The following is a 15,431-nucleotide window of genomic DNA, read 5'->3' on the forward strand; positions in this document are numbered from 1 at the left end:
ATCCAAAGCAATACACTGAAACGCTGTCTCAAAAATCCAAAAAGAAAAAAAAATGTATTTCCACTTATCCCCATTTAATGGTATTAATTGGTCAGAAAGAGGTTCCTTGCTTTGGTCACTGTTTGGGCTGACTAAAGCCATCCAGAATTCATGACTTGCAGGTTCCCAAGATCCACATAACTTTAAAACAAGAAAGAGCTTTACTTCTAAAACTAACTGGCCATTGCGCTAGGGAATATAGGATAGATGGTGTTTGCCAAACATGCCAGAAGACCTGGGTTCTGATCCCAGCCCGGCACAAAGCAGCATGGTGGTAGTTAGTGGAAGGCAGTTTAGGTGACCTAGAGTTTGAGGCTAGCAGGGGTTTCATTGGGAAACCCAGCTTCAAAACCCTAACCCTAAATTTTAAAAATAGAAAAGACCATAGAGTCAAATGAAGTAAGAGATCAAAAGCATTATTTGTATACCAAAATCTTGCATAACTTTTGGATACGGAATGTAACAAAATTGGATCTAGCTTACCTATGGCCTTTTGCTTGGTGATACTGATAAGAGGTTGTTCTACTTTCTCAAAGCTTAAAACACAAAACAAAGTCTCTGAACTTTCTGTATGTGATGCATTTGTTTCAAATCATGGTTCCATCTGTAAAGGAATTTCACAATTCCATCGAACCCTTTTGCTGCTTTGCCCTGTAGTCTGAATCAAACCGGGCAAGATAGAGACGCTCCCGGTCCTTCAGCTGTACCTGATTAAAGTGCAGTTTTAACAGAAATGTGTTATGAGAAGCTTTCCCGCCATTTTTCCACAATTGTGGAAATGTGATTAAACAAAGCTGTGGAGATGAATAACCCATTCATCAGGTCTTACACTTCCATTCTTTCTCCTTTGTGAGCTGTGAGGTTTCTGCTAATAATACGATTTTTCAGGAAGCCCTGTTCACTGAAGCCTAGTAGTTAGGGTTGCTAGGTTTAACGTTTGGTGCAATTAGTTAAAGGGTCACAACCCCCCTGCTCTGCTAACAGTGTGAGGATTTATTTAATCCACTTTCTGTTAATAGTTAGGTTTCCCCCTGGTCAAGCCCCCCCCCCATTAAAATCTTCCTATCCTTTGGAAACCATTTAAGCATTAGGAAAGCCAGCAAACTGTATCTCAAAATACTGGCTTACAGTCAGTGATCTCCTTTGGCCTCAATTTCCCCGGTTCTCTATGTATTTTCCTTTTTGGGGTGTTGCAAGGGGTTAATTAGGATTTGTAAAAGGCTTTGAGGAGTAAAGGACAAAGTATTATTAGGGTCTCATGCCCTAAGCCCTGGCCTGGTCCTTTCATCCCAGCCAGTGGCATAGGCAACCCCATTCTTATGCATGCCAGGCCTCTAATCCCCTCTTGAATGTGGCAGCTTCCAAGGAAGGGACAAGAGGCCTTAACTAGAAACAAAAATCCAGTGTAATGAGGTGCTATAAGGGCTGAACTTTCAAGATTCATCCCTAACAAAGTGGGGAGGGGAAAAACAGAATAGCTCTGTGACTTCCCAGTCCTAGGTGGGGGTTATGAGAAAAGCATCCTAAATATTTGATGAGAGAACAGTTTGAGTACCAATAAGTCTTTATTTTCCCAGGGAAGAAGGGAAGGGAAAGTCAGCATGTGTTACAAAATGATTATACGATAGGAATATAAGTACCCGGGTACAGTAAAAATCAACCATGAAATAAACACCCCAGTGGTGGGGCCACCAAAGCCCAGGGGCTCAGTCTCCTGCAGTTCAGGACAGAGAAGGGATCAGGGAAGGACAGACAAGTACACACTTTCCCACCCCCTCCCCATAAATTCAAGATTTCTCACAAAGCTTTGGTTTCTAGCAGTAAACATGGAGTTACATTCGTCCGTCTCCTAGTAACAGTCTTGTGGCCACTTTGACATAAGTTTCTTGCACCGGCATTAAGTTCCTGAGTGACTTGACTATACATTCATATTCCCTTTTCTGGTTTTCAGATGGAAGGCCCCACAATTGCTTCTCTCTACCTAAGGGTTGTAGATTAAGTCAGTTTGACCCAGCCAAAAGTGAATCGTACCAAGAAATGGTCTTGCCAGGGAGAAGTGGCTTACCTGCCACCTGCACTGAGGAGGCTAAGGCAGGAGGATAGCCAGGAATCTGAGGCTAACCTGAGCTACAGAGTGAGACCCTGTCTCAAAACAACCAACCAAAAACTCTTGACTGAGTTAGGGAACAAGGGGTGAGTGAGGTTCATGGCTTCTTCAGAATTTTTACGTGGGTCATTCAAGAGTTGTAAAGATATTCCAAGAAGTAAATGTGTGTAAGTTTTCTTATGAGGTAGAAGAGGGTAGCACAGGAGCTATTTTCAGGTTGGAAAGATGTGATCCAGAATGGGAGACGGGAAGAGGAAGAGGGTTCCAGAGGCTCACTTTAAGAAGAGGACCCCACACTTAGGTTTCAGATGCTGGCATCTGGTGCAGAACTTTGTCAAAGATGCTTTGGCTATTTTTCTCTCAATACAAAAAGTTTTGTAAACAATAAAACCCCAAAAGAACATGAAGACCAACACATTATATTTACACAACTAGACCACCTAGCAACCACCAACTCAGACAGTAAAGTCCTACAAAGGCCAGACGAATACAATAACTGGGGGGGGGGGGGTCACAGCACTCGGGGAAGACAAGAACCAGGATCAGACACACACCACCCAATGTGTTCTATTGCATTTGTCCCGTTTCAACACAGTGAGGTAGGTTTGCAGTGATCTCACAACATGTAAACAAAACCCCCCCATTCTTGCTTTACCTATCAACCATTACACTGCAGCAAGGCGGGACACTTGCCACAGAGGCCCACTAGCCTGGGGTCTCTCTGGAAGCCAAGATTACGAAAGGCTAGGACATCCCTAGACAGCACAGTGTGGGAATAAGGGTGTTGGTCTTAAATTGTATCTTTACCAGGAGAACTCAGTGGCAGAATATGTTCTAGCATGAATGAGGCCCTAGGTTCAATCCCAGTATCTAAAAACAAATAAAAAAACCTCATCCTCATTAATTTGCATTAAAAAAAAACCAACACACACACACAAACACACACTCACACCCTGCTGTGTATGGCAGGCTTTGACTAATCTGGTGAAGGATGGATTTGGGATGAAAAATTACTCTTGTGGCTTTCACCTGGCCCAGCCTTTTGACATCTCTGTACCATCTTTTCCTGTTTAGACTAACTCCCTATCTTTTGCCAAAAAAATGGGATCAAGTCATGGGTAGCTTAATTAAAACCTAGCCTCCTGTGAAACATTTTAAGGTGGACAAAGGTTTTAAGGACTATATGGCAGAAAAGCCATCTGTAATTGGCAAAAATGAGGTAGTTCAATAGGCTGTGCATTCCAAATGGTTGGTCTCCATGGTGATCAAAACAAAAAGTTTTCCTGCTGTGCAGGCCTGGAGCTGCTTGTGGACTTATTATCCCTGAGATTGCTCGTGTACCTGAGAACACAGTGCAGGAATGAGGGCCTTAGCTTAAAATATACAAAAATACAAACTGATTATTTATATTAAGAAAAAAAAATTAAAACGCACAAGATACGTCATTCGCACACAGATAGTGCAGTTGGCATCCTGGAGAAAGTGGGACCCAAGGTGCAGTTACCCAAGGGAGCAAATAAATTAAAGTCACATTGGCCCAGAAAGCGCTGGGAGTGAGGTAGTAACAGCAGAAGACAGATACCGTTCCCAGCACCACATCCCAGGACTGGGTTATGAATAAGCAAGATGTGAAAAAAACCTTGCGTCCCTCCCACGGAATAGAGTAGCTGGTGGGTAGGTTCATTAATGTGGTTTTACACTTGTTTCACACCCTGTCTGGCAAGGGAACTATCACACAGCCTTCTACAGAAGAGCTTGCCTATCCCAGCCACTTTCAAAGACATGTCATTTTAGGTTAAAGCCTCAGCTAATGCATGCAGGTTCTAGGGTAGTTCCCCACGAAAGCCTTCACTTGCATTTAGATAAAGCATGGTTGGAGTTTCCATTGCCCCCCTTCCCCCCCACCAAGGGAAGACAGGGTGATACTGGGAACCCCGGCCTGAGACATATGGCAGTGCCAGCTACCCACAACCCACCCTATCCCCACTTTCTCCACTCTGCCGATTGATGCCTTCTCCTTGAAACTCCCCAATAGCAAAAGAATAGCCCCGGCTCTGGTGCCTCAATTCTGGGCTTCTGGGAGCAAGGCAGGGCTGTGGATCTCTTCTTCCTCCTCCCGGAAGTAGGCAGGCTTTCCCTGAGAAGTGGGGACCTGCTGGGCCTTCAGTGGACATGAGGCCACCATATGGTTGATGCTTTGGCAGAAGTGGCACTTCTTGGGCTGTGGTGGCAGCTTGCATTCCTTGGCATGGTGGTCTAGACCACCACAGTTATAGCACCTGGCACAAGACAGAATGGTAAAGCCATGAGAAGAAGTTTGACACCTCCTAAGGGATGACACCCTCACCCATGCTAATCACTATAATCCTCTCCCTTACCTTTATGCCCTTTCTAGATCTATAAGACAAAAAGATCCCAACTGAAGTACAGCTTGAGGAGTGGATGAGACCTCCCCTGGGCCTTCTGCAACAGCAGTTAAGTACTCTTAACCACTGAGCCATCTGGTCAACCCTATTTATTTATTTTCATTTTTGAGACAAGGTTTCAGTATATATTCCTGCCTGGCCTTCAATGGTAGTCATTGCTTCTCAACTAAAGTCAGCATGGATAGCCAGTGCCACTCTTAGCAAGAGGCTAATCTCAGTGCAGTGATTTGCAAACCAACCATGACTGAATTGCCAAAGGTGGAATTATCTTTGGGAACCTGATACAGATGGCACCTGAGTGGACACCATCCTCAGCAACTCACGAAAGCTGCCTTCTGGGCCATACCTGTCTCCTTTGGATCTTCGTTTCTGTGTGTTCTTCCCCTTTGGCCGCCGCTCGCTCCCAATGCAGAACACCCCACCAGGGCCGGTAACACGGATGGATTCCAGACCCTTGGCGGACTTCTTAAAGGTGAATTCTACTGCCTCACCCTCCTTGAGGCTCCGGAAACCCTCCATGTGCAGCTTACTCTAGCAAAGGGAAACACAGGATTTTACTATTTGTCTCTGATACTACACCATAAATCAAAACCGAAAAGAGACGGCAGCCCCATTTCACAAATGAGAAGAAAACTCAACTCAGCGGAGCATGGAGGCACATACCTGTCACCCAATTAAATGGTCACCATGAAAACAACAAGAAATCACCTCCATCCTTAGGAAATACACATTAAAATACTTAGACAAGCATACTTAATGCTGTATTTATGGTTGCTAAGGCGGTATCATTGGGCCACATGTGATAGTTAGTACAAGGCTTTAATCCCAGTACTTGGCAGACAGAGGCAGATGAATCCCTGAGATGGATCTATATGAGTTCCAGGCCAGCCAGGACTACAGTGAGACCCTATCTCTTCCCCTCCCCACCCTACCAAAAAAAAAAAAAAAAAAAAAAAAAAAAAAAAACTGTATAGAGATAAGGACACAATAAAGAGGGCAAATGTTAATGGATGAATCTGGGGAAAGAGAATTTGTCCATTCCTATAATCTTTAAATTTGAAATCATGAAAATGTTACTAAAAATTTAAGTCAGTTTCAGGGCAAGGACTAAGATGGAATGTGATGAAGCCATCCCAGCAATGTGTGGAGAAATAGGTGACTATCTCCTGTCTGGCTTGGAACTTCCTCTGTAGATTGGGCTGGCCCCAAACTCAGATCTGCCTGTCTCTGCCTCCTAAGTGCTAGGATTAAAGGCGTGCACCACCACCCCACCACTGTCCAGCTTAAAATATACCTGAAGGGATTAATTACCTAATTGCTAAGAAAAAAGAATGACAAGCCAGCATCATGACATAGCACTAATCTCAATGTTTGGGAGGAAGGCTAAGACAGGAGGGAGGCAACTTCAAGGCCAGCATGGTCGGTCTCAAAACAAAACAAAAATATAAAAAGTCAGACAAACCTACAAAAAGCTACTACCACTTAGGGGGAAAACTGCACAACCGCAAGTGAGCCTGGCATAGTGTTACCTCTACCCACCCCACTCAGGAGGCCTGGGCAGAAAGTACCAGCTGGACCTACAGTTTCTCAAGGCCAGAACGTATAGAATGATACACATTTTAAAAGGTATTAGGGAGCTGGCAGGATGCCTTGGCGGGTAAAGTCAGCTGCTGGCGAGCCTGAAAAACAGACGTGGCCTCTGACCCCCACCACAGGTACAGCGTGGCACGTGTGCTGCATACACACAAACACACAAATTTAAAACAAAAGCCAGTGACTTTTTTGTTGTTCATGCCATACTTTGGTACCTCATTTGGATACATTTTTGGATGAATTAATGAAGAATGGGTTTCTGGTTTTTGAGACAAGGTCTCACTATACCACTCAGACTGGCCTCAAATGCATGATTTTCCTGCCTCAGCCTTCAAAGTGCTATAATTACATGTGTATTGCATGGCAATGAGGTAGGTTGTTGTTTATTTTTTTGACAACCGTGTTGCCCAAACTGCCACAGCCTCTTGAACAGCTGGGACCACATATACATGCCCAGAAACAAGGAAATAGATCGTAAATTATCTGGTTTGGAATGATGATAGTGAATGGAAAAAAAGATTTAGAACAATTTGTAATGTAATGGTTTCTGGAAATACTGCATGCCCTACCTACCTGAAACTTGAAAAACACTGATAGCTATAAGCAATTTGTACAGGTCCAGCCCCTTTAAAAAAGAGGGTCACTAGGCATCGAGGAACCCAGAACCCCTAAGCTTACAGCTGCCACCTTACTGGATACCAGATCCACTATTTATTAGTGCAGGTGACAGCACTTCCTGGCCCTTCCCAGAACAGTCTTTACCACAGCTTAAACTAGCATAAGAGATTCCAATTCCATGTGACAATGTCAAAAAGGAAGTCGCCACAGGACATGGTACAGTACTTGTGTAGTACTAAATGGTTCTCTTCCCTAGAAAGAAAAAGTAAATGATCCATCCAGGCTTGGTTGATTTCAGCAGAGGAAGTGCACGTGAGGCCAGCCTGATCTTCAGAGTTCTAGACATGGTTATCTAGAGACCCTATCCCCCTCCCCCCACAGAACAGAAGGGGGGGCAGGGAGAATCACTACACCTGGCCAGGACTACCTGAGAGAGCATTAACAAGTTCCTCTAGTATTTGAATTGGTAGAATACTAGAGCTCTAGAAGAAAAAAATTATAATAACTATTAGCCAGGTGGGACACAAATTCTTCAATCATTCTAACTTTTGAGGTTCTTTTTTGGGAGGATTGTTTTTTGAAATAGGGTTTGTCTGTGTAGCCCTGGCAGTCCTAGGACTCGTTCTGTAGATCAGGCTGGACTCTAGATCTCCACAGAGATCCACCTGCCTCTGTCTGCTAAAGGTAAGTGCCACCACCACCACACAAGGCAACTTTCGTTTTAATTTAGGAGCTTTACACAAAACTTCCATCAAGGGTATTGGTGAACAGCACAGGCTTGGGCATCATATCCCATACCCTAGGCTAATAAATTGGGCCTTTAAGATTCCTCACAAAAATAGATAAGGTTTTCTCCTTGCCTTTTCTTTGCCCCCCCCCTTGAGACAGGGTCTTACTATGTAGCTTTGGCTGGTCTAGAACTCACTGTGTAGACCTAGAACTCAAAGAGCAGTTATTTTTAACTGGAAATCTTTCCCCTTTCGCGTCTTGAATGCTGGAATAACAGATACAGGCCCATAGTGGGCATCTTAAAGCAGAATCAATTAAGTCCAGCTCCTGATGGGCATGGACTTACTAAGCTTTCAGTCAACACTTCAGGATTATTTGCAATTGTCCTATCACAGAAATATTCCCAAGACACATCCTTTCACTTTTTTTATAAAGGGTTCTTAGTATATGTGTATGATCCAGGTCATACACTCACTAAGCATACCCAATCTAGGTTCCCCCCTTTTCACACCCACAGGAACATGGTGGTGACTTTCTAACCTACTGCCTCAATTTGATGTGAGCAAGGGGGTAAAACCTTAAGAGGAAATAAAAGTAACACAGTGTTCAAAAAGACCCACCTCTCTGCCAGCACTGCACAGAAACCACCTTAAAACCAAGACAGCTAGCTAATGAGGTATTGGAGGAGCCTTCCTTCTTCCCAGACAATCCAATCCTTCAGGGCCCCTGCCAAGCTCCAGCTGAGATCCAGCAGATAAATGGTTAAGACTTGAGTGGAGGAGCCTGGTCCCTCCTTACTCATTTGTAAAATGGAGTATATACTGATTTTATGGTGATGCTGTGAGGTTTTACACTTGAAAAGTAATTAACACTTCACCGGCCATGTAAAAATCCTGTGGGAGGACCAATTACCTTCCTTTCAGGCTAGATGGAGACAGGGTACCAGTAAGAGCCAAGTGTTGGGATGCTCAGATTAACTCTGCTTTTATTACTAACCATTCTTGAGAACTCAAAAAAACAAAAAACAAACAAAAAAACACACAAAAAACAAACCCAGCCCTTCTCTGAAGTCCAAACCCACTGTGAGACCAAGGGAGACAGTATAAATGGGTAAGGCAACGAGACTTTCCACCACTAGAGATCTGCTTAAAACAGCCTCTGTGAGTACCTCAACATAAAGGCTAGGCAGGATTTAAACTGGTGGTCTCCAGGGGTGGCTGCCCCTCCCCCACTCCTTTCTAAAACATAGTTTGAATTCTTCTCTTATCAGATAGGTAATCAGTGTGCAGCCCCACCAAGCCAGACTCCCAGGGCCAGCATCTAAAAGGAGCCTGAAAATTCTTCAGCCACCCCGTCCACCCCCAACCACACACAAAGATGGGCCCCGCCCCTCTCCCCATCCCCTCCAAAAAGAAAAGGCACTGGGGGGGGAGGGGCATGGCCTGAGCTCCCCCAATAGAGCCCAGCCCCAGGGAACAAAGGGTTGACACCGGTTGGTTCTGGTGGTCGGATTCCTGGAGTTCCAAGGCACAGATTCCCCTAGGATGGCTCTCCTTCACCCTCCCCCACACTCAAACGGGACCAGTTCCTTCCTTCCTTCCTCTACACTATGGTCAGGGTGAGAGAAATGGCTTCGGAACCTCTTGTCCAGTCAGACCCCAGGAAGGGGAAGTTTGCTAGTCAACTAACAGACATCTTCCCTCCCCGTACCTCCAGGATGAACTAATAAAGAGGCTGCCTCCCCAAGAGCGCCTTCTATCAGGTCCTTCCCGCAGCTGCAGCAGATAAACATTTGAACAGGGAAGTCAGGAATCCCATTTTCCTTTTCCAACCTGTTGAAGTTAGTCAGGTGGGCAGCCTGCTTGGGCCGCTGCAGGGGGGATGACACTTAGTAACAGTTTCCTCCCTGGTGCTTCTCCTTTGGTTACAGCACTTCCGGCCTTCTGCTTCTTTCTTTTGACGAATCCCCACCCCCCCTACATCAAATACCCCAGTCCAGTATTATACCCAACAGCCTTTTCCAGCTCCACACCCAGTTTCACTCCGCTTTTCATTGTACTCCACCCACCGGGCTGACCAGGCCCAAAACTAGGGCTTCCCTCCTCTTCACCAGCACCCTGGGATATTCCAGTTCCGGTGACCCCATGCGTGTCTCTGACCAATTCTGGGTTTAGTAACCAAAACGCAGATCAATGTTGACTGTGCAGATGAGTTACTGTGATAAACATCCCTATCAAACCCGAGTGAGTTACAACCAGAGGAGAAATCCGACCAGAAACCCTAATGAAGTGAGGGGACTAGCCAAGTATATATTTGGGAGAGCCAGGCAGAGGGAGTGTCTGGGACAGAAGTTCCAAGCAGGCGCTTCAGATAAAAATAAGCACCTTGATCATAGTATCAAGAAAGGCCAAGTGTTGGGCTGACTGCCATGAGCCTGGATTCGCAAGCCAAGCAAGGTCCAATAAGGTGAGTCAAATTATCATGTTTTCTAGATATACTTTTAAACTCCCAAATAATACCTTTTAATTTTAAAGAGTTAACAGCGGTGACACTGGTGTCAAGGCTTCAGCAAGCCTCACTGCTAGAGACAGAGTTTGGTATCACAAATGTCCCCAACATAAGGTTAACTGCTATTCACTTCTGCTCAGTGGTCCAGGCCACATGCTCCTCCACAGCTGTCCACCAGATGGTGCATCAGCCTATGCAAGTGAATTTGTGTTAGCACTGACACCTCAGCTCCTCATGGTGGGTCCTTTCCACCCTCCTCAAGAAGCTGGAGTTGCAAGGACATGGGGCTTTCTTCCCATCCAACTGGGATCCTAGGCCATGAGCAAGGAGTGCAGGGTAGGAATAGGAATGAAAAGCTTCCTGGAACTTATACCAAAAGGCTGTTGGTTTCTAACAGCAATGTGAAATCATGCTTAAAAGGTATGTGCAATTATGAACATTCCTGCTCCAACCTTGGACAACACGCAGGTGACGGTGTCTCAAAAAAATCATGTATGACGTTTAAAACTGATTGGGTATGTGGAGTAATGGCCATGCCCTACACACGAGACCAAGTCACTGAAAACCACAGTGCAGGCAGCTATGTCCTCATTCACAAGGCAGATGTTTTACCATGTTGGAAACTTTGCTTGGGATGGCGGCAAAGCATTGGCCAGGACATTCTCTGAGAGGACGTCTCCTCATAGAGGAGAGAACAACAAATATTTCAAAATGGCAAAATAGCAGACTTCTTTGTACCAACTTTACAGAAAAACGTTATTTTTAAGCCACTTTTTCCTATTGACATGGGAATAACAGTAGTGAGTGTCCTGGGTTTGATTCCAAGATGATCTTAATGAACCCCCACAAATACTCTCGGCACATTACATGGGACCAGATCATATTCTAACCAGTCCAGAAAGGAAGCATCTTCACCTACAGCCTTCCCTGTCTCCTCTGGAAAACATTCAGTCTACCCCTGACCCCAAGGGTCAAAACTTTCATCATCTCCTTATTCATTCATTTAGATAAAGAACATACTTTAAAAAGAAAAATCACCATAGTCAAGCTCTTCTCTCTGGAAAGTACATTCACTTGGGTGGTGCAGTGTTATAATCCAGGAAGGCAACATCCTATACACATCCTGCAACCTAGCTGTAACCCAGCTGTCTTAACCTAGACCCTCAGATTTCTGCTCTGAAGGTCCAAGCCACAGTGGCTCAAGCGGTTTTAGCTTCAATTTCTGTGTCAATGTTGGACTTTTGTCCAAACCCAACTTAGTTCTTTATAGTCTTTGCTTGTAAGCCAAAAAGCTAGTAAAAACTCATCTGGGCCAGATGGTGGTTGTGCACACCTATAATCCCAACACTGCGAATACAAAGGTAGGAGGATCAAGGCCAGCCTGTGCTACAAAAGAACCTGCCTTAAAAATAAAAACTACATTCATGAATCTTGGTGGCCTATATTTGGAGCCACAGGAAACCAGAGTAAAACCAACACTTAAAAGTGGTCAGCAACTTCTAACCATTTTGATGAGTATCTTGTCATCTCAATTAGAAGTGATTCTGCCTTCCAAGGGATGTGTTATTTACAATTAATTCCAGACACAGATCTCAAGATCTAATAAGATCAATCAATGGCTAATTATACTGGGTACTGGAGAAACCTGGGTCATAGATAGCCCCTCACCCTCGGCCTACTCTTCCACTGGGAAGAGAATGAAGCATATGCAAATCAGACACTGGAGGCCAAAGCAAAGGAGTGTCACCCAACACCAACATTCCTTTGGTGACCTTGGCTAGAGTGACTTCCAGGCATGCCTGCACTACAGTCAATGTAGGGTGCTGGCTCAAAATATACAAGGACATGGATTTGCACAATCTTTAACAGGGTGCAGGGAACCAACCTTATCACTTCAATCTTGGTGATCATCCCTGACCCCCTCCCTTTCCATGGCATGACTAAGGTCATCTTGAGACAGTTTCTTCCCCTCCACCCCATCGCCAGAACAAAGTTCCATTAAAGACTTCTTACCCTCTCCACCTCATGAACACTCTTTCAGAAGTGAACAAATTTTAGAGCTTACCCAGTATCTACACTGTTCTTCCAGCAGAGATAACTCAGGTCACCAGCCTAAATATTATGCTTGAGCATGGACCAGCCCAACCACCATCATCAGCGGTGGTAACACCAACTACAGAGCAGGAAGAATGGCAGTTAGGGAGGCAACTGCTTCAAATATGGGTGTCAGCCAGGAGACTTGGCGTGGGCCTTTAATCCCAAATCCAGGCAGAGGTAGGCAAATCTTCAGTTAGAGGCTAGCCTGGTCTACAGAGCAAATTGCAGGCCAGCCAAAGTTAGACAGTGAGAATGTCTTTTAAAAAAAAAAGAAAGAAAGAAAGAAAAGAAAATAGAAAACCAAACACACAAAAACTTCAACTTTGGGTTGTGGGCATAGATCTCCAAGCTGATCTGTACTGAAGATTGCTGCTCTCCCCCAGTGATGTCCTATAGCTTTCCAATTGCTATGGAACTGGAGGGTACACCCCTCCAATTTGTTCTACTACTAAGGAACCTCAGAGCAGAGAGTACATGCTCCTTCGTAACTCCCTACTTAGCCTTTGGAAGAAGTCAAGGAAGCTTTATACCTACTTTATATTCCAGCCTCCCAAAACTGGGAAGGCTGTCTAGCCCATCTCCAGACCAGGAAAGATTTTAATCTCTGTGATCAGATAAATGCCAAGAGTGGGAGCTTGCCACCCGCTGAGGAGAACCATTCAAAGCTGGTTCCTGTAATAAAGTGACTTAATAGATGTAAAGAGGCAATTCCCTTCTCTCTCACAATTACTTCCTGTGGCTTATCATTCACATATGTAAATGAGATGGGGCACAAAACTACCATCCAGAAACCGGCAGTCTGGTGGTAGTGATGGGGGGGGGGTGTTCAAGAAAGTAGCTAAGAGTACTACTACAGGTATCTTAAACACACGTTCTAGAAGCCCAATGGCACCAACAGCAAAGAACTGGTCCCAAAAATCCCTTCAACCCAAATCACCTAGTTGCCCCTCCTCAACCTCCTGACTGGAGGGTAGTGTTCAGTCTTCACAGCAACCTCTAGCCTCCAACCAGTCGATCCAGCATCTCCTTCCCTACCCCTCCCCCTCAAGAACGCCATCCCTCAGGCTCCAACTCTTAATCCCCACATCCTCCTTTCCCCTCCCCCACAGCTCCTAAAGCTAACCTCCCTGAAGTAACCCCTCCCTGCCCGGACCGGGTGTCAAGCTCCAGGGCTAGGGATTAGCAATTTCTCCTTTCCTGGTCCTGCCTTAACCACCAAATATCGAAGGGGGAGTAGCAGGAACCTCATTCCCACCGAGGCACGGGGACCACTTGAACGTCCGTAGGACGTTGAGAGGGGAAGGCGAGTAACATTGAAACCTGAAGGCTCTGCTCCCTTCCTTGTTTAGGGTTAGGAATGTTAGGGACAGCAATCAATGGCTGTCTGGGGCCATAAATGCCAAGCTGAGGAGAATAGGGCAAGAGGCCAGCCTCCTTCCACAGCCTGCCCCCTCGACACTGAATTTCACTCCCCACTGCGCAGCCCTTCTTTAACTGAGAACTTGGGATTGCACCGACCCAAGTCTCCTAGGCTGGCCCAGCCAGGAATAAAGACCTGGGCTCTTAAGGATTTCCTTCCTCGCAGGATCTGGTGGACAGCAGAGGTGCCTGCCAGTCCTGTACTGAAATCCAACCCTCTACGGGAGCTTTTCAGCCCACACGCTGATCCTTCCGGGATCTGCCAAATCTATAGTGGCCACAGGACCTGGCTTTTTGGGTGGCCACCTGACTGAGATCTGCACTAAACAGGGGAAGAGCCTGCCCTCACAGGTTCATGCCCGTGGGTAGTAGGGTGGCAAATTACCCATACTCTGCCGCCTTGTAAACTACATTCAGATCTTCAGAACTCAAGGCTCTAGCGCACCGCAGAGGCCCTGCATGTGCTTCCCTCATCGGCCTGCTCGCCCTCCCCCACCGGCAAGCACAATACAACCTTAGTTTCTGCCACATGGGGTCACCTCCCTGCCCCCTGCTCCCTTCCCAGGGGAAAAGAGGTAATAGACACGTGGTAAGCCAGAGGGGTTCCCGGAAGGGGGCGGGGAGGGGGTGCTGGTAATCAGTGGTGCCTTCTCCTTGCTCCACTGTAGTTACTCAAACTTAAAATCGGGGTGTCCCAGCAGATAGGAATGCACAATGAGGATCCTTTATCTCTCCCAATCCAACAGGAGCGGCCATCGGCCAAGCCTATATGTAACTCCCAGTTTTCTTTTTCCTAGCTAAGTTACCAGAATCATTCTCACCTGGTGCACAAAGACGTCCACTGGGGGGTCGAGCGCGACCCCGGCGCGGGCGGTCATGGACAGGAAGCCGAACCCCATGCGCACGTTGAACCACTTACAGATGCCGGCCCCGTGCAGCAGCTGCGGCTCCTCTGCCGCCCGGGCCGCGTCAGCCGGCGCCTCCTCGGGCGCCTTCTCCGCTGCCTTGGCGCAGCCACCTGGAGACAGGGAGGGCCAGGTGATCAGCTGGGGGCCAAGCAATCACAGGGCCCTCTCTGGGACCGGTCTGGGAGATCTCGGTGTTGAGCCCGCAGATAAGACACCCAGGAGGAGGCAGCTACCAAACAGCTGGAAACAAGAAACCTGTCCTGGCTGCCTCCCCAAGCTTACACCGAGGATGCTGATGCCCCGAAAGTTTTGCTTGTCTTCCCACAACATGTTGCCCGTGCACACGCGGCGGGACAGGCCCCTCCTCTTCTCTCCCTCCGCCCCCACGGGCTCCGCGCACAAGCCACTGGAACACCAGGGTTCCCTGCTCCAGAGATGGCCCCAAGAAGCAGGAGGCCGCAGAGACTTGGGGTCCCGCGGGCAAATACGTGGGACACTTTCCCACCTCCCTTCTAATTAGCTCTTGGGCGCCCTGCACCCTAAGGTGTGCCCGCTGAATCGCAAGCTCGAACCTGCAAACTGCTGGTTAGACACCGAGCCCATGGTCGTCGGCTGAGCCCGTGGCCCCGGGCCCCAGGTCGGGCGGCTGCTGGCCCCAGAGAAGTCCGGAGGCAAAGGGGTGGTTCGGAGAAGAGGCTGCTACATCTTCCCCCGCACAATAGCGGTGGGAGGGCCCACGGCTTTTCAAAGGCTCCCAAATTCTAAAAGACAATGACCCAACCCCCCGCGGGCAGCCCCCTCCCCTCCCCTCCCTTCTCCTTACCCCTCCCTTTCCCTCCGGCTCTGGCTCCCGCCCTCCCCCACCGCTCTGGTCTCTGACACCTCTGGGGTGTCCCTTCCCAGAACCTTGAGATTTGACACCCCCTCCACAAGCACACATCTGGAGATGGGGTTCTTTTGCCCTAGAAGTCTTGAGTACCCCAGAAT

At 47.0% G+C, this 15,431-nt stretch overlaps 1 protein-coding gene across 1 annotated transcript; it reads right to left on the bottom strand.

The window, feature by feature from the left end:
* Window positions 1–2,889: 2,889 nt before the first annotated feature.
* Lin28a (lin-28 homolog A) lies at window positions 2,890–15,199 on the bottom strand. Its single transcript, XM_051173514.1, has 4 exons — window positions 15,017–15,199; window positions 14,358–14,554; window positions 4,919–5,103; window positions 2,890–4,425 (listed from the first exon to the last, which is right to left on the bottom strand). Exons 1-4 carry the CDS (start codon window positions 15,045–15,047, stop codon window positions 4,209–4,211), a joined length of 630 nt encoding a protein of 209 aa, XP_051029471.1. The 5' UTR covers window positions 15,048–15,199; the 3' UTR covers window positions 2,890–4,208.
* Window positions 15,200–15,431: the final 232 nt, after the last annotated feature.

The sequence above is a fragment of the Phodopus roborovskii genome, unplaced genomic scaffold (assembly GCF_943737965.1).
Source record: "Phodopus roborovskii unplaced genomic scaffold, PHOROB, whole genome shotgun sequence".
In the NCBI taxonomy this organism is placed as follows: Eukaryota; Metazoa; Chordata; class Mammalia; order Rodentia; family Cricetidae; genus Phodopus; species Phodopus roborovskii.